The sequence below is a fragment of the Pleurodeles waltl genome, chromosome 6, assembly GCF_031143425.1.
Source record: "Pleurodeles waltl isolate 20211129_DDA chromosome 6, aPleWal1.hap1.20221129, whole genome shotgun sequence".
Lineage (NCBI taxonomy): Eukaryota > Metazoa > Chordata > Amphibia > Caudata > Salamandridae > Pleurodeles > Pleurodeles waltl.
The window spans coordinates 1,544,115,806-1,544,141,028 of NC_090445.1; the positions used below are offsets into that span (position 1 = coordinate 1,544,115,806).

At 42.8% G+C, this 25,223-nt stretch overlaps 1 protein-coding gene across 2 annotated transcripts in view; it reads left to right on the forward strand.

Annotated features, from left to right (window-relative positions):
* The window catches only part of UBE4B (ubiquitination factor E4B), a 658,693-nt gene that overhangs the window by 263,345 nt on the left and 370,125 nt on the right, over nt 1-25,223 (forward strand). For both annotated transcript variants that reach the window (XM_069241178.1, XM_069241179.1), the window contains one exon: nt 10,313-10,412. In XM_069241178.1, the coding sequence (XP_069097279.1) occupies nt 10,313-10,412 (100 nt within the window). The remainder of the gene's footprint in view (nt 1-10,312; nt 10,413-25,223) is intronic.

The window sequence follows — 25,223 nt, forward strand, 5'->3', positions numbered from 1 at the left end:
ACTTCAGATGGCGTCCGCACCGACAGCCCAACAGGAGTTCGAGGAACAGGAAGAGGAAGGTACCTTCTCGATCCAAGACTCAGACTCCGAAGGATTCGACGATACACAAACCGTGAGTAAGACGTCGAAAACCACACAGAGACACATTTACAAGGCCCAGGGGACGCCACTGCCATCCGGCCATGGCTCCACCCATAAATTCGGTGACCGACCGTCGGCACCGAAAAAGGCCCAAACAGTGCCGAGGTCGTCCGACTCCGGTCGAGACACCGGCACGCAGCCTTCTCGGGACCGAGAAAGTGCTGGAGACAAGCCTCGACACCGAGATGCCGGTGTGGACACGGCTCAACGCCGAGACAGCGGCACCGAAGCAGATCGACGCCGAGAGGTTTCGGCCCCGAAAAAGAAAAAAGTCACCTCGGAGCCGAAAAAACACGCAGACAAGGTTTCGATGCCGAAACAAACTGCAAGCGACCCGGCTCCAGGCTCTTATACAGAAGAGCACTCGCTAACCTCCCAAATGCAAAAGCATAGGTTTGAGGAAGAGCTACAAGCAACTGATGTGGACCATACGCAAAAGCGTATCTTCATACAGCAGGGGACAGGAAAAATAAGCACCCTTCCCCCTATTAGGAGAAAGAGAAGGTTGGAGTTCCAGACTGAACAGACACCACAACCAAAAGTGGTGAAAAGAGTTACCCCACCACCCTCTCCTCAGCCCGTGATTAACGTCTCACCAGCACAAACTCCATCACTCTCCCCAGCTCACACCACCATGAGCCAGGGTGACCAAGATCAGGACGCATGGGACCTATACGACGCCCCAGTGTCAGATAATAGTCCGGAGGCATACCCTACGAAGCCATCTCCACCAGAGGACAGCACCGCGTATTCTCAAGTGGTGGCTAGAGCAGCACAATTTCACAACGTAAGCCTCCACTCAGAACAGGTCGAGGATGATTTTTTATTCAACACACTCTCCTCCACCCACAGCTCGTACCAAAGCCTGCCTATGCTCCCTGGTATGCTCCGGCACGCAAAAGACATCTTTAAGGAGCCGGTCAAAAGTAGGGCAATCACACCAAGGGTGGAAAAAAAGTATAAGGCGCCTCCTACAGACCCGGCTTTCATCACTACACAGCTGCCACCAGACTCTGTCGTTGTAGGAGCAGCTAGGAAGAGGGCCAACTCTCACACATCTGGAGATGCACCACCCCCAGATAAAGAAAGCCGCAAGTTCGATGCAGCTGGTAAAAGAGTCGCAGCACAAGCTGCAAACCAGTGGCGCATCGCGAACTCCCAGGCACTACTTGCGCGCTATGACAGAGCCCACTGGGACGAGATGCAACATCTCATTGAACATCTGCCCAAGGACTTACAAAATAGGGCAAAACAAGTGGTTGAGGAGGGACTGGCCATTTCCAACAACCAGATCCGCTCCTCCATGGACGCTGCAGATACAGCTGCACGGACAATTAATACATCTGTAACTATCAGAAGGCATGCATGGCTCCGAACGTCTGGATTTAAACCAGAGATTCAACAAGCAGTTCTCAATATGCCTTTTAATGAAAAAGAACTGTTCGGTCCAGAAGTGGACACAGCGATTGAGAAACTCAAAAAAGATACGGACACTGCCAAAGCCATGGGCGCACTCTACTCCCCGCAGAGCAGAGGGAATTACAGCACATTCCGTAAAACGCCCTTTCGAGGGGGGTTTCGGGGTCAGAGCACACAAGCCAGTACCTCACAAGCAACACCGTCCAGTTACCAGGGACAGTATAGAGGAGGTTTTCGGGGACAATATAGAGGAGGGCAATTCCCTAGAAATAGAGGAAGATTTCAAAGCCCCAAAACCCCTACTACTAAACAGTGACTCACATGTCACTCACCCCCTCCACACAACACCAGTGGGGGGAAGAATAGGTCATTATTACAAAGCATGGGAGGAAATCACTACAGACACTTGGGTTCTAGCAATTATCCAGCATGGTTATTGCATAGAATTTCTACAATTCCCTCCAAACATACCACCAAAAGCACAAAATTTAACAACACACCATTCCAATCTCCTGGAGATAGAAGTGCAGGCACTATTGCCAAAGAATGCAATCGAATTAGTGCCAAACACACAACTAAACACAGGAGTTTACTCACTGTACTTTCTGATACCAAAGAAGGACAAAACGCTGAGACCAATCCTAGACCTCAGAGTAGTGAACACTTTCATCAAATCGGACCACTTCCACATGGTCACACTACAAGAAGTATTGCCATTGCTAAAACTACACGACTACATGGCAACTTTAGACCTCAAGGACGCTTATTTCCATATACCAATACACCCATCGCACAGGAAATACCTAAGGTTTGTATTCAAAGGAATACATTACCAATTCAAGGTACTGCCTTTCGGATTAACAACCGCACCAAGAGTCTTTACCAAATGCCTAGCGGTAGTCGCTGCACACATAAGAAGGCAGCAAATACATGTGTTCCCATATTTGGACGACTGGCTAATCAAGGCCCATTCGTTCATAGAGTGCTCAAATCACACAAATCAGATCATACAAACCCTCTTCAAACTCGGGTTCACCGTCAACTTTACAAAATCCAACATTCTGCCGCGCAAGGTACAACAATACCTAGGAGCCATAATAGACACATCAAAGGGAGTAGCCACTCCAAGTCCACAAAGAATTCTAAATTTCAACACCATCATACAACGCATGTATCCAACACAAAAGATACAAGCAAAGATGGTATTACAACTCCTAGGCATGATGTCTTCATGCATAGCCATTGTCCCAAACGCAAGACTGCACATGAGGCCCTTACAACAATGCCTAGCATCACAGTGGTCTCAAGCACAGGGTCACCTTCTAGATCTGGTGTTAATAGACCGCCAAACTTACCTCTCGCTTCTGTGGTGGAACAACATAAATTTAAACAAGGGGCGGCCTTTCCAAGACCCAGTGCCACAATACGTAATAACAACAGATGCTTCCATGACAGGGTGGGGAGCACACCTCGATCAACACAGCATACAAGGACAATGGAACGTACATCAATCAAAACTGCATATCAATCACCTAGAACTTCTAGCAGTTTTTCAAGCACTGAAAGCTTTCCAACCAATAATAGTTCACAAATACATTCTCGTCAAAACAGACAACATGACAACAATGTATTATCTAAACAAGCAGGGGGGGACGCACTCCACGCAGTTAAGCCTGCTAGCACAAAAGATTTGGCGTTGGGCAATTCACAACCAAATTCGCCTAATAGCACAATTTATACCAGGGATCCAAAATCAACTCGCAGACAATCTCTCTCGAGATCACCAACAGGTCCACGAATGGGAGATTCACCCCCAAATTCTGAACACTTATTTCAAACTCTGGGGAACACCTCAGATAGACTTGTTTGCGACAAGGGAGAACGCAAAATGCCAAAACTTCGCATCCAGATACCCACACGAACAATCCCAAGGCAATGCCCTATGGATGAACTGGTCAGGGATATTTGCTTACGCTTTACCTCCTCTCCCTCTCCTTCCTTACCTGGTAAACAAACTCAGTCAAAGCAAACTCAAACTCATATTGATAGCACCAACTTGGGCAAGGCAACCCTGGTACACAACGCTGCTAGACCTATCAGTAGTACCCTGCATCAAATTGCCCAACAGGCCAGATCTGTTGACACAGCACAACCAAAAGATCAGACACCCAGATCCAGCATCGCTGAATCTAGCAATCTGGCTCCTGAAATCCTAGAATTCGGGCACTTACAACTTACCCAAGAATGTATGGAAGTCATAAAACAAGCTAGAAGGCCATCCACCAGGCACTGCTATGCAAGTAAATGGAAGAGGTTTGTTTGCTACTGCCATATTAATCAAATACAACCATTACACACAACTCCAGAACATGTAGTGGGTTACTTGCTTCACTTACAAAAATCTAACCTGGCTTTCTCTTCCATTAAAATACACCTTGCAGTAATATCTGCATACCTGCAGACTACCTATTCAACTTCCCTATATAAGATACCAGTCATTAAAGCATTCATGGAGGGCCTTAGGAGAATTATACCACCAAGAACACCACCTGTTCCTTCATGGAACCTAAATGTTGTCCTAACTAGACTTATGGGTCCACCTTTTGAACCCATGCACTCCTGCGACATACAGTTCCTAACCTGGAAGGTGGCATTTCTCATCGCCATTACTTCCCTAAGAAGAGTAAGCGAGATTCAGGCGTTTACAATACAGGAACCTTTTATACAACTACACAAAAATAAAGTCGTCCTAAGGACCAATCCTAAATTTTTGCCAAAGGTTATTTCACCGTTCCATCTAAATCAAACAGTGGAACTTCCAGTGTTTTTTCCACAGCCAAATACCGTAGCTGAAAGGGCACTACATACATTAGATGTCAAAAGAGCATTGATGTATTACATTGACAGAACAAAAAACATCAGAAAGACTAAACAACTATTTATTGCATTTCAAAAACCTCATGCAGGAAACCCAATATCAAAACAAGGTATAGCCAGATGGATAGTTAAATGCATCCAAATCTGCGACCTTGAAGCTAAACGACAGCTGCCCATTACACCAAGGGCACACTCAACCAGAAAGAAAGGTGCTACCATGGCCTTTCTAGGAAACATCCCAATGCAAGAAATATGTAAGGCAGCCACATGGTCTACGCCTCACACATTCACCAAGCACTACTGTGTAGACGTGTTATCCGCACAACAAGCCACAGTAGGTCAAGCCGTATTAAGAACATTATTTCACACTACTTCCACTCCTACAGGCTGATCCACCGCTTTTGGGGAAATAACTGCTTACTAGTCTATGCAGAACATGCGTATCTACAGCGACAGATGCCATCGAACTGAAAATGTCACTTACCCAGTGTACATCTGTTCGTGGCATCAGTCGCAGTAGATTCGCATGTGCCCACCCGCCTCCCCGGGAGCCTGTAGCAGTTTGGAAGTTACCTTCAATTATTTATATATGTATCATCTCAACCTTAAATAGGTGCATACTTAGTCACTCCATTGCATGGGCACTATTACTACAATTCAACTCCTACCTCACCCTCTGCGGGGAAAAACAATCGAAGATGGAGTCGACGCCCATGCGCAATGGAGACAAAAGGAGGAGTCACTCGGTCCCGTGACTCGAAAGACTTCTTCGAAGAAAAACAACTTGTAACACTCCGGCCCAACACCAGATGGCGAGCTATTGCAGAACATGCGAATCTACTGCGACTGATGCCACGAACAGATGTACACTGGGTAAGTGACATTTTCATTACCAAACATTATATTGTTGATATTCGAGCCCACTAAGAAGCACAGATTGCCAATACTGTACTCCTAAATGTATTGTAATCGTATTTATATAGCGCTTACTACACCTGACGAGGCGTCGAATCGCTTTTCGATGAGTAGCACGCTACTCCGGAACCCAACAAGAATTAGTGATGGATTAGTATCATTAAATAATGAGTACAGTTTTAGTATTATTATGAGTTAATTTGAGCCGCGGATATGAGAGTTTGTTAGATTAGATTGACTGGAGTAATGGAGGGGTAGAGGAGGAAAGAAATCCAGAAGTGTTAATTGGGAGTATATCCTTCATTTACTCAACCCCAAGGCTTGGGATGAGTAAAGGGGGGCGGAGGGGGAAGAGTATGTGGAAGGGTTAGGGAGAGCATAGGAGCAGGGTGAGATGAATGCAGGATAATTTAGTAGGGTTGTGTGGGAGGTCACAGAGGTAGAGTGAGGTTTGGTGAGTTAGATGTGGAAGTGGAGGGAAGAGCTTAGGCAGAGATATTTAGGAGATGAAAGTAGTAGGGATTTGGGATGAGTCAGAGTGAGAATGGAGGATAGTTTGATAGAGACATGACATAAGAGTGATGAGTAGATAATTGTGATAAGATGAGAGCAGGAATTCATAGATATCTAGTATAACAACCCACACAGAAACAACATATACATACATATATATATATATATATATATATATATATATATATATATATATATACACACACACACATGAATATACACACATATGCACATACAATACATAATTAGAATCATGGGTAAAAAATACTTAGTCAGACAGGTTTAAAGAGTGTGTGTGTATTTTATTGTTATGACATAGTAGCAATACATATTTTCCAAAGAAACTATAAATAAATAGAAATATACATATAATCTGAAAAAAAAATATTTATCCACATAGGCATATGCAGTTCATAGTTGTTTGAAAAGGGTGGTTATGAAGGAAAGAGCCAACTCTTGAGTAGTTTTCTGAAGACAAGAAAGTTATCTGTGGCTCTTATAGTTGGGGGTAATGAATTCCATAGTTTGGCTGCTTGGACGGAGAAGGATGTACCACCTACAGTCTTTTTCTTGTACGGTGGTGTTCTAAGGCGGGGTGCCAATCTTGAGCGGAGGGTTCTTTGTTGGATGTATTTGGTAATTTTCTTTCTGATAAAAAGTGGTCCTGTTCCATGTATAGCTTTGTGGGTGATACAAAGCAACTTGAAAGTGCATCTTCTGGCAACGGGTAACCAGTGTAGTGCTCTCAAGGCAGGGGAGATGTGGGCTTGTGGCTTTATATGTAGTAGTAGCCTGGCTGTGGAATTCTGGATAAGTTGTAGTTTTTTCATAACAGATAGAGATGATCCATGGTAGAGGCTATTGGCATAATCCAGTTTGGATAGTACAAGCGAGATAGTAGCTTGCACCTTGTGTGGAAATCCGAGGTGGGGGAAGATGCGTCGTAAAGTCTTTAAGGTGATGAAGCTTGTGCGTGCTAATTTGTCTACTTGGGCATTCATAGTTAACTTGGAATCCATGGTGATTCCTAGGTTTTTAACTTCCTTGGATAATTGAGGAGGTGGTCCGAGATCGCCAGGCCAAACGCACAGAGGGTCATAATTTTTCCAGTCACCACAAATGAGTATTTCTGTTTTGGAGGTATTTAGTTTGAGATGGCTCCAGGTCATCCACCGATCAACGGCTCTGAGGCAACTGAAGATTTGTGAGTTTTCAATGTTTTTGGGGCCTTCTAATTTAAGTAGTATTTGTGTGTCATCTGCATAGTTGTAGCATGTGAGATGGAAATCATTGATCAGTTCTCTTAAAGATATCATGTAGATGTTGAAAAGCAAAGGTGAGATGATTGACCCTTGGGGGACCCCTGCTTTTGTGAGGTAGGGTTCGGACGAGAAGAGGGGGGCGAGAGGATGATATGTGCTCTTTTTTGAAGATAGGAAGTTATCCAGTCGAGAGCAATCCCTTGTATGCTGGCTTCGTGGAGTCTTTGAGTTAGGGTGTCATGGTCCACCGTATCAAAGGCAGCTGAGAGGTCCAATAGAAGTAGTGCAGCATCTCCATTTTGGTCGACTGTGTTTTTAAGATCATCCCAGATTGCCATGAGTGCCAATTCAGTGCTTCTTCCTGGGCGGAATCCAGTTTGGAAGTCTGAAAGTATAGAATTGTCTTCAATGAATTGTGACATCTGGGCGAATGCTGCTCTTTCTATCAATTTGCCCAGGAAAGGTCCATTTGTGATTGGTCTGTAGTTGTTGGGGTCTTGCGGGTCTAGGTTTGTTTTCTTTAATAAAGGTCGTATGTATGCCTTTTTCAGGTCTGCAGGAAAAGTTCCTGAAGTTAAAGAGTTGTTGATGATTCTTCTTACAGGTGTGGCAGCAGAAGTAGATAGCAGGATGTTCTTGAAGATTTGTGGTGGGCAAGGGTCAGAAGGGCAACCAGAAGGTCTGCTTGCTTTGACCAAATCCATAAATTCATCCTGGGATATTTGTTTGAAGGACTGTAGAGGTTGGGATGGTTTATTCTTAAAGGGTATTTTAGGAAAGGGGTTGGTGCTGATGGTTTTCTTCTGTTTTAAATAGGAGTCCAATGTGTCTGCCTTGGTTGTGTAGTGAGTTGCCAATTTGTTTGTGAATGTATTACAAACGTCCAATTCCTTTACTTGCAGACCATGGGTTCAGAGATCTGCTTTTCAGTCTGTGCATAACATGTGATCTTTAGCAGCACATGCTGCGGATGGAAATATTACCTGCATATAACAATCTGCTTGCAATTTGTAGTGCTGTAAATTCACCTGCGCCCTACTAGCCTACCTGGAGGTAAGCCACCACAGAGCCACCTGTTGGACTTGTATAGGTTTTATAGCTATTTTGAGCTCTGTAGCATTTTCTTACTAGTATACAGACTCTACAGTGCCTTGCATCTCTGCACATTTGATTACCCTTGGGGAAAATGCAACTGTGATCCTGTGCACTAGTGCTTTGTGGATTTCTTAGGAAGGAATCACAAGTCTCCTCAAAACCAAAAGCACTTCTTCAAAGAAAAACAAGTTGGCAGAAATGTGTACACCTTGTGAATCTATTTCATTCCAAACTGCAAATCGATTGTTATTGGCAAGTAATATTTTCCATATTAATTGAAGTGTCATTCTTCTTTTTTTTTTTTAATCTTTATTGATTTTCCTACAACTGGGTGGAAAGCGGCCACTCGTCCTCAAACAATTGAGGTGGAGGCATGTAGAATACAGTACTTCAGAATCTGTCGACACCAGCCTATTCTCTATAGGGCCAACATGTAAGAGCAGATAACATATAAACCCCTACCATGACAATCTGCATTCAAATAAGTTCCCTTGGTTCGATGTACTCAGCCGGGTCTCCCATCCGAGACTTCCCTCTTGAAATGTCTCCCTCGGCCTTCTGCCAGGATCCCCAAATTTTATCAAATTTCTTAGGACTGCCTCATGCCTGATACACCATTTTTTTAGATTGCATACAGCAGTCTACATTGGGTTCCCGGGCCCTATGCGGTTAAATGTCTCCACTACACCACTTCACGTTTTGCCACAATCAGTGTGGTGTTGCAGAAGAGGCATTAGTGTTGGTTCAAGGACTGTTCGCCTCAAATGCCAACTGCAATCTGTTAGGGGGAGTCAGCTCCTGTGTGTAGACTAAGACTGTGAAGAGCCACCTTCCTATTCCCCCCCTCCCCCCAAGTACTTCTGAATTTTGAGGCATCCCCCATATGGTGTGTATTAATATGCCTTTCTGCCTGCAACTCCTCCCTCATTACCTAACAGTCTAGTTCTTGTGGAATAGGCCCTATGAAAGCATTTCAGTCTAATTAATTGGAATGCGGCCCATAAGGCCACCCCCTGGGAATACCTGCAGGCTAACCCCTCCCCCCTCCCCCCAAGTCAGTCATCATCCTCCAGTCTGGCCCAGGTTTCTCTCCCATTTCTCTTGGAGAGGGTATAATGAGGGATGCTGTTATATACAAAAGTCAAATATAGTATAGTCACTGAACAATTGATAAGTGGACCCCCCCCAGCACTTTATATTCCAGGTGAAGTGAGTGTCATTATTAAGGGGTGAGAGAGTAACAAGAAGCAGCCAGAATTGTGCAGAGTGCTTTTTTTCTTCCTGTGGAATCTTGTGGGCTTCTACTGAAGTGTCTTACACCAGCTAATAGGATTCATATGTGGTTTGGAGTGTCATGTAAAATTGAATAGGGATGACCAAATGCAGGCATAGCTGAGTTTCTGGTTGTGACAAAGAATGTTATGTTTAGAACGCCTAATTGCAACTGTGTACAATGGCTTTAGATTCCTACTAGCAATGTTTGATATTTTATTTCCTACTATCTGTTTTAAACAGTGTTTGTTTATTGCTGCTTTATTTATGTTTCTGAACAGCCCAATAAAAATGATTTAGTTGAGAAAACACATAATCTTTTAGCACAGTTTATCATCAACTGGCACCAATGTTATGGTCACAGATTGCCCTCTGGCACCTTTGTAGTTGTGTCACAGACTAAAAACTAATAGAGTAATCTGGTGGAGCAAAAGTGTATGTTTGGTGAGGACTGAAGCTAATTTGTGATTTGGGGTTCTCCGATATAACCCCCCAAAGTCTAGGCTGCCTTCATATATTAGTTGTTGGTGGTGCAGATCAGTCTAGGTGGATCTTTGCTAGAAATGATTGCAAATATGTATTCATCCAGCATTGAAAAGGCTCAACTTCAATAGTATTAGTTTTGTGAATAGTTCACCAGTCTAAGTAGGTTATTTGGCGTTGGCAAAATGTGGTGTTGGCAATCTTTAATTATTTATTCATTTTTACAACATTTTCAGAATCCTATAACAATGTGATGTATGTCTCTTACCCTGCCAGTCTAGAGATATTGTAATCTATTGTATTTGTCTCTTAAACATCTTTCATCTGGTTTGCAGGACTGTGGAAGAGCTAAAGAACACAGAGCCCCAGTGGAAGGATTCCCCTTTGGCTGTGCGGCATCGAGAGATGCTAAAACGCTGTAAAACCCAGCTCAAGGTGTGTTGCTTCAGTTGTTGAAGTTTGGTCCCAGATTCTTTCTAGTGACGTTTCTTTTTAGGCGCTCCTTTTTGGCTTGCATTCAGAGTATTTTTTATTAGCTTGCTGTAACTGTGTGCACTGTAATTAACTAATTTCCACCAGATCATGAAGCATGTGGGTTTACTCATTATGTAAGTTTATGTCCAGCTTACTGACCCATTGCCCAACTGAAATAGTTAATTGTCAAGACAGCTTCAGTACTTACATTTTACTAACAGATGTTCTTCTAGTACCTTAATCACCCCCACTCATGCTTCAGGCCAAATTGTTATTTTGTTTGTCTCCTCTGTTGATGGGATACTTCCACACATCCACATTTCTTTTTATAATGGAAGGATATAATTGTTATAAACTGGTTCCTATTTGTCTTGCAAGTTGATTTATTTTATTTCAGTCTTTTGTACGAGGACCTACTCTTAAATGATGTTTTAGCATCTATCAAATACAATTATTGGTGATGTGCCAGGTTTATTTGAAAAGATTAATAGAATGATCAAAGCTTCAATTCTTTGTGCAGATGACAAAATACCCTAGAAATAGTGTAAAACAGGAGGGTGAGGTCTTGAAGTTCACGAAAAACAATGATTTTTTTCATGATCAGATAACTTCAAAGTGGGTAAACAATACTTCTAGTTTGTGAGGGAAAGCAAGTGTGACTGTAATGGGCATACGTAGTAATGTGGCTAGCATAAAAGATTTTGCTGCTAGTGTACTAATCATTAGTTGACTAGTTTGGCATATCCATTTTTCAAGTTCACCTAAATATTCTTGGGGCCAAACCTGGTAGCCCCTCTTGGCCCCAAAATGAAATGTACTTTTTCAGGGACAAGGAGGTCCTCTCACTTCCTCTCCAGTAAATTAGACTGGTAATGTAAGCAGTCAGAATAACCTGCCAGATGATGTCTTATCTGCAGGTGATGATAAAGCAGAGCTCTGCCTTTGTACCCCCAATGAGTAGGCACACACAATGAATGATGTTATACAATTATATGGTTATTTATTCTGTACTATTTGTCTACAAATTATATGAATCCTACGGATTGTGAATGTTCTAAACAATTCAGCAAATATACACTCATTGCAAATGTTAAATACTTAATCATATTTATTAACTCATATCTTTGCTATGAGTCTGTACCCTACCTAATATATTTTTTTTATATATTACCAGCTCTCTAACAAGTGTGCCTGTATTATTTGTTAAGCCTTAATTTTACCACCTCATGTATTCTTCGCCTTCATGTCTTACTCTGGTATTGTTTAAGCATTTGGAATTCAACCCTTCACCATCTCCAACCAGCAACCTGTCCAGGTGTCTAATGCTCCCATGCCCTGTACCTTAACCACCACTATCACTAATGCTGCTTCATGTAGTGATGAGGGGGTCAGCCATGCAAACAAAACCACTTTGCAGAATCAAACGACTGTGGAAGTATTGCTTCTTTTCTCTTTCTTCTAAGTGGAACTTCACAAGGTCATCTCCCTTGCATCTGTTGTTACAACATGTGCACCAGAGAAGTGAAATGTTTCCCTTTTCTCTCCTGTTTGTTTGAACGGTGTCAAATACGAGGAGTTCCTACACAGAAAATATGATTCCATACAAATTATGTTTAAATTACCAAACAATTAGTTTTTATGTATTACACACATTCCTTAATACTAATTGCTGGTATGTTTACATGCAGTCACGCTGTCCTGCAAAAAGTCCTGGGAAACATGATTTATGGAATTCTCTTCTGGATATTCTGTGTCCTTTAATGAAGGAGGGTATTTTCCAATACGTTTTTCCTTTGAAGCATTGTTTCCATTCTGAACATTATTTTGGCATATACTTCATTTTTTGAGTCATGAATTTTCAATTTCAGTTATAATTTCTAGATGCAATCATGGTTAAAATTTCCATTCTTTGATGTCGGGACATGTTGACCTTCACATTAAAAATGCAAAGAATGGAATAAACTTTTGATTCTGATGAACTTTCATAAATCCTGGCATTATGAATTCTTGTCCCAATTCTGACACCTTATCGTGGAATGAGAAGTGTAATTGTAAATGGGGTCTTATACTCGGGCCATCGTCGTAAGTAGCCTTATAATGACAGCTACCTAAAGATGGCATCTAGCACATTCTACGTTATTTTCAGTCCTTGATTTTTGACTGAAAGCATGTACATCTTAAGTCTAATTATTAGTGTTTATGAACATTTAGGTCATCAGGCCGCTACTCCGATTCTAACTTTACCTCAACTAAGGATAATCTTTAGAAGTGTTAACCTAATTATTTTTTTCTGTATTATTAAAATCTGCTCCCCACTTAGCTTGCTATCAGCAACAATTTTTAAATAAATATTAAACTTTAGGCGCAGATAAAATCATAGTAGAAAACTCCCACAAAATGCCAAAAGAAAGTAAGTGTTGAAGCTGACTTGAAACAGTGCAAGAAAAAGTAAAATAAGGTTTCGAGTCATTCCTGCACAGTCTGTACCATAGAGTACGCTTTTCTGGAAGCTAAAAGTTGATAATATTCCAATTGTCATTGAGCTACATATTTTCCTTTATCTCACAATGCTACTTTTGCCTCCAGACCTGATGACAGAAAAACAGTCAGAAGGTGGCATTTTGAGTGTTAAGAATTATACATTTCAAGTTGATATCTTCTTAAGTCACTCTTAAACCGTCCTTCCCCTACTCTCTGGTCTACAGCATTCTTGGGGCAATATGGGGCAAACTCTAGACTTCAAGACTATGCACACCACGTGAATCTAGAACAGTTTTCAATTAAACTGTCATTGGTATGTAAACTTTTGTTCAATACTCAACATTTCTTGTCCAAAATTCTTTAAGGACTACATTAGATTATTTTTGATAACTGAAAGGAGAATAATTTTGCAGGCTATCATCCTGCTCCAACTCCTTTCCAAGTTTTGCTGGATTGCCTGCGGTGGGAAGCATGACCAGAAAACACTTCTTGTGAAATAAAACTGTCTCTTTAAAGGGTTGGGAGCCATCTTTGTGCAGTACTCCTGTGTGCTACTACCATGAGTCATCAACCATCACACCTGCCATGACCTTATGGATTGCAAAGTTGATCTCCATTGTTTATAATAGGGATGATTAGTCTTGAAATGGAAAGCCAAAAGGGTGCAAGGCATATGAAGCAGTTATTGAATCTTTCAGACCTTAATCAGTTTGTCATTGTGGAATCTTTTCACATGGTAACACTAACTGCAATCTTTGTGACCATACTTATTTGTTACTGGATGACATCAGTAGATTGGCAGGAAGTATGCTTCCCTGGTAAACAAAGAGCATCACCAGCATCATAGATCACCTGTATCTGTGAGCCTTGATTCTGCTTACATGTTCTTCACAATCGTTTTATCAGTGGTAGGGGCTTGTCGTAAGGACATGTATTTGTTCTTCTACTTGGACAACTAGTTGGTCAAAGCTCTGTACCCTACAGCAAGTCAAGGAAGCCTGTGTTTACTTGGTATTTATGTTCGATATGGGTTTTTCAATCGGCCAGGAAAAGTGTATTTTTCAGGTTATAAGCCCTGTCATACTATTCAGTGAACCTCTCATTCCACCTTCAGGAGGCTCATCTTTGAGTCAAGCAATGGTACTTTGGGGTTTAATGACCTCTTGCATCCATGTTGTTTCACTGGCCCAGAATCTGATGATAACTTAAAGGGACCCTCTGAGTCAGAAAGGGCTCAACCTGTAGAGAGTGAGGCCTTTTTTTTATTATTTCTGAAGCAGATAGTTGATACTGGCAAAACTTGATAAACTCAGTATCTTTAACCCCTTCGCTGCCATGCCTTTTCCCCCTCCTGTGCCGAGCCTTTTTTTGCCTATTTGGAGCAGTTCGCGCTTAGGCCCTCATAAATTTTTGTTCACATAAGCTACCCACGCCAAATTTGCGTCCTTTTTTTCCAACATCCTAAGGATTCTAGAGGTACCCAGACTTTGTGGGTTCCCCAGAAGGAGGCCAAGAAATTAGCCAAAATACAGTGAAAATTTCGTTTTTTTAAAAAAAAAATGGGAAAAAGGGGCTGCAGAAGAAGGCTTGTGTTTTTTTCCCTGAAAAGGGCATCAACAAAGGGTTTGCGGTGCTACAATCACCAGCTTCCCAGCTTTCAGGAACAGGCAGACTTGAATCAGAAAACCGAATTTTTCAACACAATTTTGGCATTTTACTGGGACATACCCCATTTTTACGATTTTTTTGTGCTTTCAGCCTCCTTCCAGTCAGTGACAGAAATGGGCATGAAACGAACGCTGGATCCCAGAAACCGCAACATTTCTGAAAAGTAGACAAAATTCTGAATTCAGCAAGGGGTAATTTGTGTAGATCCTACAAGGGTTTCCTACAGAAAATAACAACTGAAAAAGAAAAATATTGAAATTGAGGTGAAAAAAACATCAATTTTTCTCTACGTTTTACTCTGTAACTTTTTCCTGCAATGTCAGATTTTCGAAAGCAATATACCGTTACGTCTGCTGGACTCTTCTGGTTGTGGAGATATATAGGGCTTGTAGGTTTATCAAGAACTCTAGGTACCCAGAGACAATAAATGACCTGCACCCTGCAGTGGGTTTTCATTCTATGCCGGGTATACAGCAATTAATTTGCTGAAATATAAAGAGTAAAAAATAGCTATCAAGAAAACCTTTGTATTTCCAAAATGGGCACAAGATAAGGTGTTGAGAAGCAGTGGTTATTTGCACATCTCTGAATTCCGGGGTGCCCATAGTAGCATGTGAATTACAGGGCATTTCTCAAATAGACGTCTTTTTTACACACTGTCTTACATTTGGAAGGGATAAATGTAGAGAAAGACAAGGGGCAATAACACTTGTTTTGCTATTCTATGTTCCCCCAAGTCTCCCGATAAAAATGATACCTCACTTGTGTGGGTAGGCCTAGCGCCCGCGACAGGAAACGGCCCAAAGCGCAACGTGGACACATCCAAAATTTTGAAAGAAAACAGAGGTGTTTTTTGCAAAGTGCCTACCTGTAGATTTTTGCCTCTAGCTCAGGCGGCACCTAGGGAAACCTACCAAACCTGTGCATTTCTGAAAACTAGAGACCTAGGGGAATCCAAGATGGGGTGACTTGTGTGGCTCGGACCAGGTTCTGTTACCCAGAATCCTTTGCAAACCTAAAAATTTGGCTAAAAAAACATATGTTCCTCACATTTCTGTGGTAGAAAGTTCTGGAATCTGAGAGGAGCCACAAATTTCCTTCCACCCAGCGTTCCCCCAAGTCTCCCGATACAAATGATACCTCACTTGTGTGGGTAGGCCTAGCGCTCGCGACAGGAAATGGCCCAAAACACAACGTGGACACATCACATTTTTTCATAGAAAACAGTGCCTACCTGTGGATTTTGGCCTCTAGCTCAGCCGGCACATGGGGAAACCTAGCAAACCAGTGCATTTTTGAAAACTAGAGACCTAGGGGAATCCAAGATGGGGTGACTTGCGGGGCTCTGACCAGGTTCTGTTACCCAGAATCCTTTGCAAACTTAAAAATTTGGCCAAAAAACACTTTTTCCTCTCATTTCGGTGACAGAAAGTTCTGGAATCTGAGAGGAGCCACAAATTTCCTTCCACCCAGCGTTCCCCTAAGTCTCTCGATAAAAATGGTACCTCACTTGGGTGGGTAGGCCTAGTGTCCACGAAAGGAAATGGCCCAAAACACAACGTGGACACAACATATTTTTTCACAGAAAACAGGTGTTTTTTGCAAAGTGCCTACCTGTGGATTTTGGCCTCTAGCTCAGCCGGCCCCGTGGGGGGGGGGCAGTAATGCCCTAAAATAAATTTGACCCCCCAACCCTGGGAGCGACCCTTGCCTACGGGGTCGCTCCCCCTGCGTGACATTGGCGCCAAAAAACAAATCCCCGGTGCCTAGTGGTTTCTGCCCCCTTGGGGGCAGATTGACCTAAAATCGACCAATCTGCCCCCAAGGGGGGCAGAAATGGTCTAAATACAATTTGCCCCCCCAGGGGAGCGACCCTTGCCTGATGGGTCGCTCCCCATCCCTAAAGAAAAAAAAAAAAACACACAAAACAATTTGCCCTGGCGCCTAGAGGTTTCTTGGGGGGGGGGGGGGGGGCAGAGATGGCCTAAAATAAATGTGCCCCTCCCCCCAGGGAGCGACCCTGGGGGAGACCCTGTGACTAATCAGCGCGCGCTGACGTCACGGGGGGTGGGGGGGTCGGGGGTGGAAGGGGAAGGGCTTCCCCTTCCATCCCTGACTTGGGAGGTGGGGTGGAACCCCACAAAGGGAGTGCTAGCGCTCCCTCTGGGCTCTGTGCACAGGACGTAATGGTTACGTCCTGGGCACAGCAGCACTGTGCCTCAGGACGTAACCATTACGTCCTGGGCACAGAAGGGATTAAGAAGATTAGCACATTTTATGGAAGTACAAAGAACAATTAAAATTTGTACACATATGGCCTATACGCTCGAAGAGCATTGTAGAATATTAGTTGGCTTCTGGAAAGTAACAAATTGCCACAATGGTAATACAGACCCTTTGTATGCACAGTATTTGAAGTGTGGGGCATCAGCCCCACATCAAAAGCGGACGTCTAGATCACCACTGACCTGTATAAGCCACAACAGTGGTCTTGCACCACCATACGAAACTGATACATTTAAGAAATGGTGGGAAAGGGAAGTGTAGGTACTTAACTGATATGCATGATGAGGATTCCCTCAGGGCATCTGTGAACTGCAAATGTATATTTAGGATTGCAAAAATAAATGATTTAGATATCAGCAATAATGGTATTGGACGACACACCCACTTGAGGAGGCAGCAGAGAGGAAAGAAGAAACATTTTTGTAAAACCAAATTTGAGAATTAAGAGGGCAATAAAGGTTTTGTTTACAAGTTTTATAGGTTAGTATCTCAGCCTGATCAACTGGCAATGTGCCTTATGAGGCATGGACAACAGCTGCTGCGTAATGCGATCACTATAATAAATAAGTTCATCACAAAGTCCTCCATTAAAGTGATGATGGGGTGGCACTTGCAGCCAGAGAGACTGCATAAAATGTTCCCAGGAAGTACAGGGAGATGATGGAGGATGAGCAGAAGGACTAGCGATCCAATACACATATGGTGGACCTGAGAACAAACAAATGCTGATCGCAATTTTAGAGATGTTGGGTTTTCAAGACCTAGTGATCACTGTATTAGAGTTCAGACCATATAACTGGGAAGCCTTAAGCGTGGTGGAATGGAAACCTTTTCATTTTTTGTTGGCTGCAATGATTGTGATTGCATGACAGTGGACGAAGGCATCAGGACTTGATGTGACATTGTGGTGTATTTTGATCTTGGAGACAGTGGCAATAAAGATACTCTCAAGTTACCTAATCAAGCACAAATGCAGCTTCTTACCTGTCTGGAAACTCGTATTTCTTAGCATTTGTAGTTTTAGCTGCACGTCTGCATACTCCTATCATCTTGTGTTGGGCTCAGATATTTGCAAGTTGTTTTTCTTCAAAGAAGTCTTTTGAGACACACGGTATAGTGACTCTACCTTTAGTTTACTCTAAGCACCCACTCAAATTAACAGCTGCCTTGAAGGGAGGGCAAGGGTAGCTTATTGTTTAGAAGATTTCTTAAATTGTTGATTCTAAAATGTGTAGTTGAATTTGACTAAATGTGAAATGTTTCTGTACAATGGAATTCCGCATGAAAACTGACAGTCCTGATGTCAAAATCCTAATTTGTTGTTTAAAAAAAAAATTGGATCACAATGCAAAAGTCTGGAAGGGATACAACTTCTAGCCTTGAGATTAAACCTCAAACATATTTTCAATGTTTAGTCTCTAAACATTGTATTTCCTGACATAGTGATCCCTAGGGCTTTTGGTATCCTTAGCGTGTGAAATCAGAAGGCTTTGGGATATGTTGGTTTTCCTATAACCTGTATTAACAGAGGTTCTGTCATTGAATCTGTGGTACCAACCAAAGAACTATAATGAAGCAAGTTTGTTGGTGTAACCTTTTCCCAGTATCAGTGGTATCTAACACTGGGTGTAGTACTGGACAGCTTTGTGAGTTTAATTCCCAACATACATAGTTTTCAGTAAAATGTATAATTCCTTTACTCAAAAAATAGCACCCAAACAAGAAGGATTCTACCATAGCCAAGTTAGGTCAGATGTACTAGGGTAACAAGAGTATTGACGGGCAAGTTTCTATGGACTGCTGGGTATATGGTAAACAGAATCTAGCATGGTTATGATTCAGTTAAAGACCAATTATGTGCCCAGATTGTCTCTGTGTTTTTCAGTCGAATCCGTTATAGGGATTTTCATTTATGATGACATAGTCTTAGAATGCCAACTTTAGGGGCCTTAGACTCAAATGACTGGTTGTGAAAAAGATTTATTGCTGGCTGGGTCACTCATTGGAATGGGAGCACCCATTGAACCCGAAGGCTTTTAAATAAATCTCAGGGCCTAGGTTCTTGTAAATTTTGTAACTAATCAGATTGTAATCTGGGGTGGGTAACCATTCACCTCACGGAACAATCTCAACTCTTGACGGTGAGGAACCCTCAAAGTCTCTAAATAAACATCAGCTAAACCCCCTGGTATCTTTGCCACGGAGCAGACAGGCTTAACCTAGAGGCAATATGTAAAGTGTTTATGTGGTGCCAAAATTTCAATAAGGTTGAAATGCAAAATGCTAAAAATCCCGTAATAAATTCCAAAATATAGAATAAAGTTGAATTTACAAAATTACATAAAAATGACAAAAATCCCATAATGGGAACCAGAGATATGAATTTTGGGTAGGGATTTTGCCAAGAATCACAAAGTGCTATTGATAGTTGATGGTCGTGAGAGACTAGAACCTAGGCGCAGTTTGACAGTGACTGTGATGGAGCACGGGTCAGATACACCAAACAGATTTGTTCTAGTCAAAGATTTTACCTTCTCACTTAGTGCTTTAAGACCCAATCTACCACAGTAGTAGACTTATAAAGCCCTCCCAAGACCTTCTGTGAGGCATGTAAAGACTCATTGGATGATGAATGCCAAACAGCAGGGTCCAGGTCCAGTTGCCACTGATCAGCTGGGCAGTTGCAGGCAAAGACCTCTTATAGCTTGTTGTAAAACTGTAGCTTAAACAAGAGGTCAGCCTTATGACCGTTTGAGTCCACTTCTATGTCCTGGGTATAATTTTTATTAGTTTAGACTGGATGGTTCCTACTGCAGAAGGACCAAGACTAATTTGCTTAAGGCGAGCCTCTGCCTAGAATGGCACAGTGGACAAAAATGATGGTCTGTAATGTGACTGAAGCGAGTACCTGTGGCTGAGATTAATTCAAGCATTCCTTTCATAATTTTTAGGGTCGAGCGCAAAGCGCTCCATCCCTGGTGTAATCTCTCTGTGGGCTTTTAACCACACCCATGTCAAGCCCATCAGTTTGGTTGGTTCTTGGGTTTGCCTTTTTTAAATGAGCTTGATTTAATTAGTGAAAGGCATGCATACGTCATGCCTTTTCTGGTGTTTAGCCCACCTCGAGCACACCGACCAACTACTGAAAACATACGAGGCTACATGTTTTCTATATAGTTTCTGCATTTTTTTTCTCTTTATTTCGTAGGCAGTGTGATCTCGCGGGGTAGTATTAGAGCGCTTTGCATGAAATCAAACTTGTTACATGGATATTTGCACTTTTGCCAATACGTTTCACTGCAAGCGAACTTCTGTTTCCTTTTGTGTGTTTGCTTTGCGCTCATAGTGGCCATTGGCTCGCTTATGTGAAACTGTTTTACTTTTCAGTTTATGTGGCAAGAAAAGTCTGGTTAGGAGTTTACAACGTTAATAGCTTTAACTTGAGTAAACGTGAGACCCATTGCATTGGAAATGCTTGTTATTTTTGCAGTACGTTTATATATTGTCTTTCATCTGCACCCTGTTCATGAGTTTCATCAAAATCATCAACTTAGTTGTCCTGGGTATGTGAGAGCAGGTCAAGTCCTTCAGGGCTCTGCTCAGGTCGCAGACAGCAGGTCTAGTCCCCTTTTGATCTTACTACATGTCTAGTTGTGTTCTGAAGTGTGTGTGTGTTTCCTGGTGAGAGCCACATTCTTGCTTGGCACGAGCAAGTGTGTCAGAATGACTCCTGGTCACGCCTTAACCAATGGGGTCTTTGACCACACTAAACTTGGCATCTGACGATTGTGTGTAGGGAGTGTACTATGGTAATCTTAGTGTCCTCCCACGTCTAAAACTCCAATAAGAAGCAGCTCTTGTACTCCCAAGAAATCCAGAGACAAGAGCCTGGTTGAACAGATGTTGACTTTTCGAACAACTAAACAGTGGATACACAAGAATTATTTTGCCATCCTATTTCCCTGCCTTTTAACTGTGTACTGACTGTTGTATGTAAAACCCAAAGACAGAATTCTGGTGAGACAAAGCAGGGTTCTTCCGCAACCCAACAGCAGATACCCAAGATTTATCTTAGAATCTGGTTCTCTGCCTTTCAGATGTACCCCCTTAAGGTGTTATATGTAAACCCAGCTGATGTCCTCAGCCGCCTTCCAGCATTTTCTGTGGAATTCAGAGGCGTTCTCTGCCCATTCAAGTCAATCTTTAATTTCCTCCTGGAGGCATTACATATTTTCCACACCTATTGAAAAGCAATAACTGGCTGCAAGAAAGTGGTGAGCAAATACAAATTAGTCTTTGGGAACTTCAGGCTGGGAAAAAATAACTTTCTAAAAGTTACTACTCTTTAATATTTATTAAAAATCTGACTCCACTATTGAATTGGGATTTCTGATAATTATTCAAAGTAGTTGTTTATTTTTCTAACTAGTCCCTTCCAGAGATACATTATTAATGTTTTAAGCTGTGCACTGGTTTTCTACATAAGACAGCTAAGCAGCCTGCCACTGTGAAAATACTTTTTCGGGCCTTGTTACTGTAGAGATATGGTGACATAAACATTCTACATTTCCTATTTATAAATACCATGCACCATCAGTCTTAAAGAAATCTTCTCACCCACTCACTTTGGCAAGTCATATTTTATCAGGCTGAGATATCTTTAACAGCAGTATGTGATCACCATAGCTAGTGCCTCGAGAAGACTCCTTCGATGAAAAATAACGTGCATGCATCCGGGCCCAACACTAGATGGCAGGATTATGTGGGCATGTGCATATACAGCACTACCTGACACAAACAAATGCTTACAGGGTAAGTAACATTTTCCTATCTTCTCACATTTGCATTCAAAGGCAGAGGTCAAATGTCAGCTTATGTCTTCTTAGAAATTGCTGTTTATTTTATCCTGGAGAGTGGTGTTTACAAAATGCTTTTAACTTTGCAGTCAGAGAAAGAAAGGTAAACTGAACTATTTGACCTTCATGCTGGCGTACAGGCAGTGTGAAATTAAATTTTGTAAGATGTCACGTTTTTTCTAACACACCAGCATTTAAATAGCTTGTAAGTGGACTGTATAACTATTTTAAAGTATATTAGCAGTTTGGAAAACATTATTTTGTTATTTTGAAGTGTGATGGAAACAAAGATTTGATACGATTAAAGGAAGCTGAACCTCTGTGTGGTGCACTAAAAACAAGTACACTGTGCAGAGAGCCCAGTGGATCCCCATTTGTTTTGGAGAGACAAAAGTAGACAATACTAACGCTCTATTTGTGGTAGTGTGGGCGACCAATTATGCTAAGCTTTTGTTGTACTCATAGAGGCATAAATGAGACATCCATTCAAAGAATAAACCCGAGACCAATTTATATTAATTATACTTCTTTTTGTATGACTTTAGAAACCAAGAACTTTGTTTTAAAGTAGTACGTTTTTAAGTAAAAATACTTTTCAATTATAGAAGTAGACAGTGCAATTTTCGAGTTTGTTAACCTATGGAAGGTAAACAATGTTCACCAAACACACAGTTATCACGACTTATGAAGCCAATTGCAGAGAGTTAAGGTAAGTACTAGGCACAGATTAGGACCACACCAGCAGGTCACACCGGGCAACACTTTGGCAGCCAGGTACAGTAAGCAGTCTGGTGCCCAGTGGTTGTCGGTGGTGATTGGTAGTCGTGCAAACAGGATGCAGACTCTGTCCAGGGAGCCAGTCAGGGACAACAAACAGGTAGGTCACAAATATGGGGTGCTCGGGGACGTAGATGCACCTTTGGTCCTCTTCTCCAAGGCCCAGGGGCAACGATGCAGGGGTGTCCTTTAGTGTTGAGTTTCCGTATCTGAGAGCACTTGTGGTTAAGCGGGTCCAGTGTGTTGAGGCTGCAGGTGTTGTTGTGAAGTCCAAGAGGGGTGAAACCCCAGTGGATACGAGTTCAGGGGAGCCGGGGGGACATCATTGGCACCAGTGACCCACTTCAGATCGGGTTGAAGGCGAGGTGTGCTGTGGTTGCTGGTGGTGTTGGGTTTTCTCTCACCCCAAGGCCACAGAAGATGGGGGCCTGCCTGCAAAGTCTGCAGGCAGCTTGGGGGGAGTCCAGGAGGGGTGAAACCACAATGGACTCAGACCCTTGGGAGCTGAGGAACCTTGTTGGCACTGATGGCCCACTCTAACTTGGGTCGGTGACGGTGGGTGCTTTGGTCAGTTAGGGTGTAAGGTCTTTGCAGGCCTGGAGGCTGCAGGTCATTTCCTGGGATATTGTTGGAGAGCGGGGTCCCTCTGGGTGGCACAGCTGGTGCTGCGGCGCTTGGGGACCATTTACTAGGTAATTACAGAGGGTGCTAAAGAGTGTGTCAATTGTGGAGGACAACTGTGCAGTTTTGGGAAAGAGCTCTGGCACTGGAGACTTGGTTAGCAGGGACCTGGTTAGGAGGGACCCAGTGCACCTTCAGTCGAAATCACATCAGATACCAGGTAAAATGTGGGGGCTAACCATGCCAAAAAGGGTGTTTTCCTGCACAAATCAAAACAAATAAATCACTTTACTTGGTGATGTGCAAATGATAAATATTTGCTCAAACCTGATTTCCACACAATATGGTTTGTAGTTTTATCATTAAAACTGCATGTCAGTGGGAAAGTGTGTGACCAGTACAATGGAAATGTACTGTCTGTAAATGACCATGCACTACAACAGCATGCTTTAGTGATATATGTATTTAAAGAGAATTTTTAAACTTGAACTGAGAAACATTCCTGCCCCACGCTGATGACAAAGCTATTAGTGAGCTAAGAGACACATATGGGGCCATGAGTACCCTGTATGTGGGCTACATCTGTATTAAACATGGAGAAAAAGTTGAGACTATTAAGTCAGCAAAAATAAGTTTTGTACAGCAGACATAATGAACTCACGTATTTGAAGTTGCTCTCATATGTGATCATGAAGAAAAAGGCGACTCCATGAAATAAAACATTTTCCTAGGATCACACAATTTGAGAACAGTTTATGGGTAAACCGCATTACAGTTAGGTTGACTAGATTTTTCAGGTCACTAGACCTGCTGGTCTGTTAACATTTTTAAACATTTTGGACACCTGACCCTAACTTGTCAACTAAATGTTTACATTGGTATGACTTACTAATATTTGAAAGGGTTTATTTTGACAGTTTGTGTAAGAAAGTCACTTTTTTTGGCATGGTTATCCCCACTTTTTGCCTTCCGTCAGAGTGTTTTGACTGTTTCCACTGGGATCCTGCTAACCCGGACCCTAGTGATTGTGCTCTCTCCCTCTAAATGGGGTTGCCTAAGACTTTGCACAGCCCATACTTGGCATACTGGTGCCCCCATGTAAGTCCCTAGTGTATGGTACTTAGGTACCCAGGGCATTGGGACACCAGGGTTCCCCATGGGCTGCAGCGTGTATTGTGCCACCCATGGGAGCCCATGCAAAATGTGTCTGCAGGCCTGCCGTTGCAGCCTGTGTGAAAAGGTGCATGCACCCTTTCACTACAGGTCACTGTAAGTCACCCCTATGGTAGGCTGTCGTAGCCCAGAGGGCAGGGTGTAGGTACCTGTGTGTGAGAGCACCCCTGCCTGAGTAGAGGTGCCCCTGCGAATTCCAGCTTCTCTTTCCTGGACTTCGTAAGTGCTGGGAAGCCATTTTACCTGTGTACTGGACCAGTGTCCAGCTACATAATGGTAACTTTAAACCTGGGAATGTTTGATATCAAACATGTCTGAATCATACCGCAATACTGTTGCCAATATTGGTATATGATTATGAGTACTTTGTGGGTTCCTTAGAGGACTTTCAGGTTTTTGCAAGCAGCCTGCGCTGCTGCCACCCTCCGGACGGGTTTCTGCCCTCCTGCTGTTTGACCAGTTCAAGCAAGGGAAGGCAGAACAAAGGAATTCCTGTGCTAGAGGGAGGCAACACCCTCTCCCCTTGGAAATAGGTGTGACATGGCTTGGGGGGAGGGTGGGGGTCGCATCCCCAAGCCACTGTTATGCTTTGAAGCACATTTGGTGCCCTCCTTGCATAAACTGGTTTGCACCAGTCCAGGGACCCCTGTCCCTGCTCTGGCACGACACTGGACAAAGGAAAGGGGAGTGACCACTTCCCTGTCCATCCCCACCCTAGGAGTGGTGCCCAGAGCTCCTCCAGGTGGCAACTTGAATCTGCCATCTTGAATCTAATGTGGGCAAAGGCCCCTGGGAGCACCTGTGTGGCCAGGTAGGTGATCTCTCCATCCCCTCCTAATAGGTGGACACCCTGCTAGTGACCAATGGCCCTTCCTGGGCTATTTAAGGTCTCCTTTTGGGTGGGTCCTCA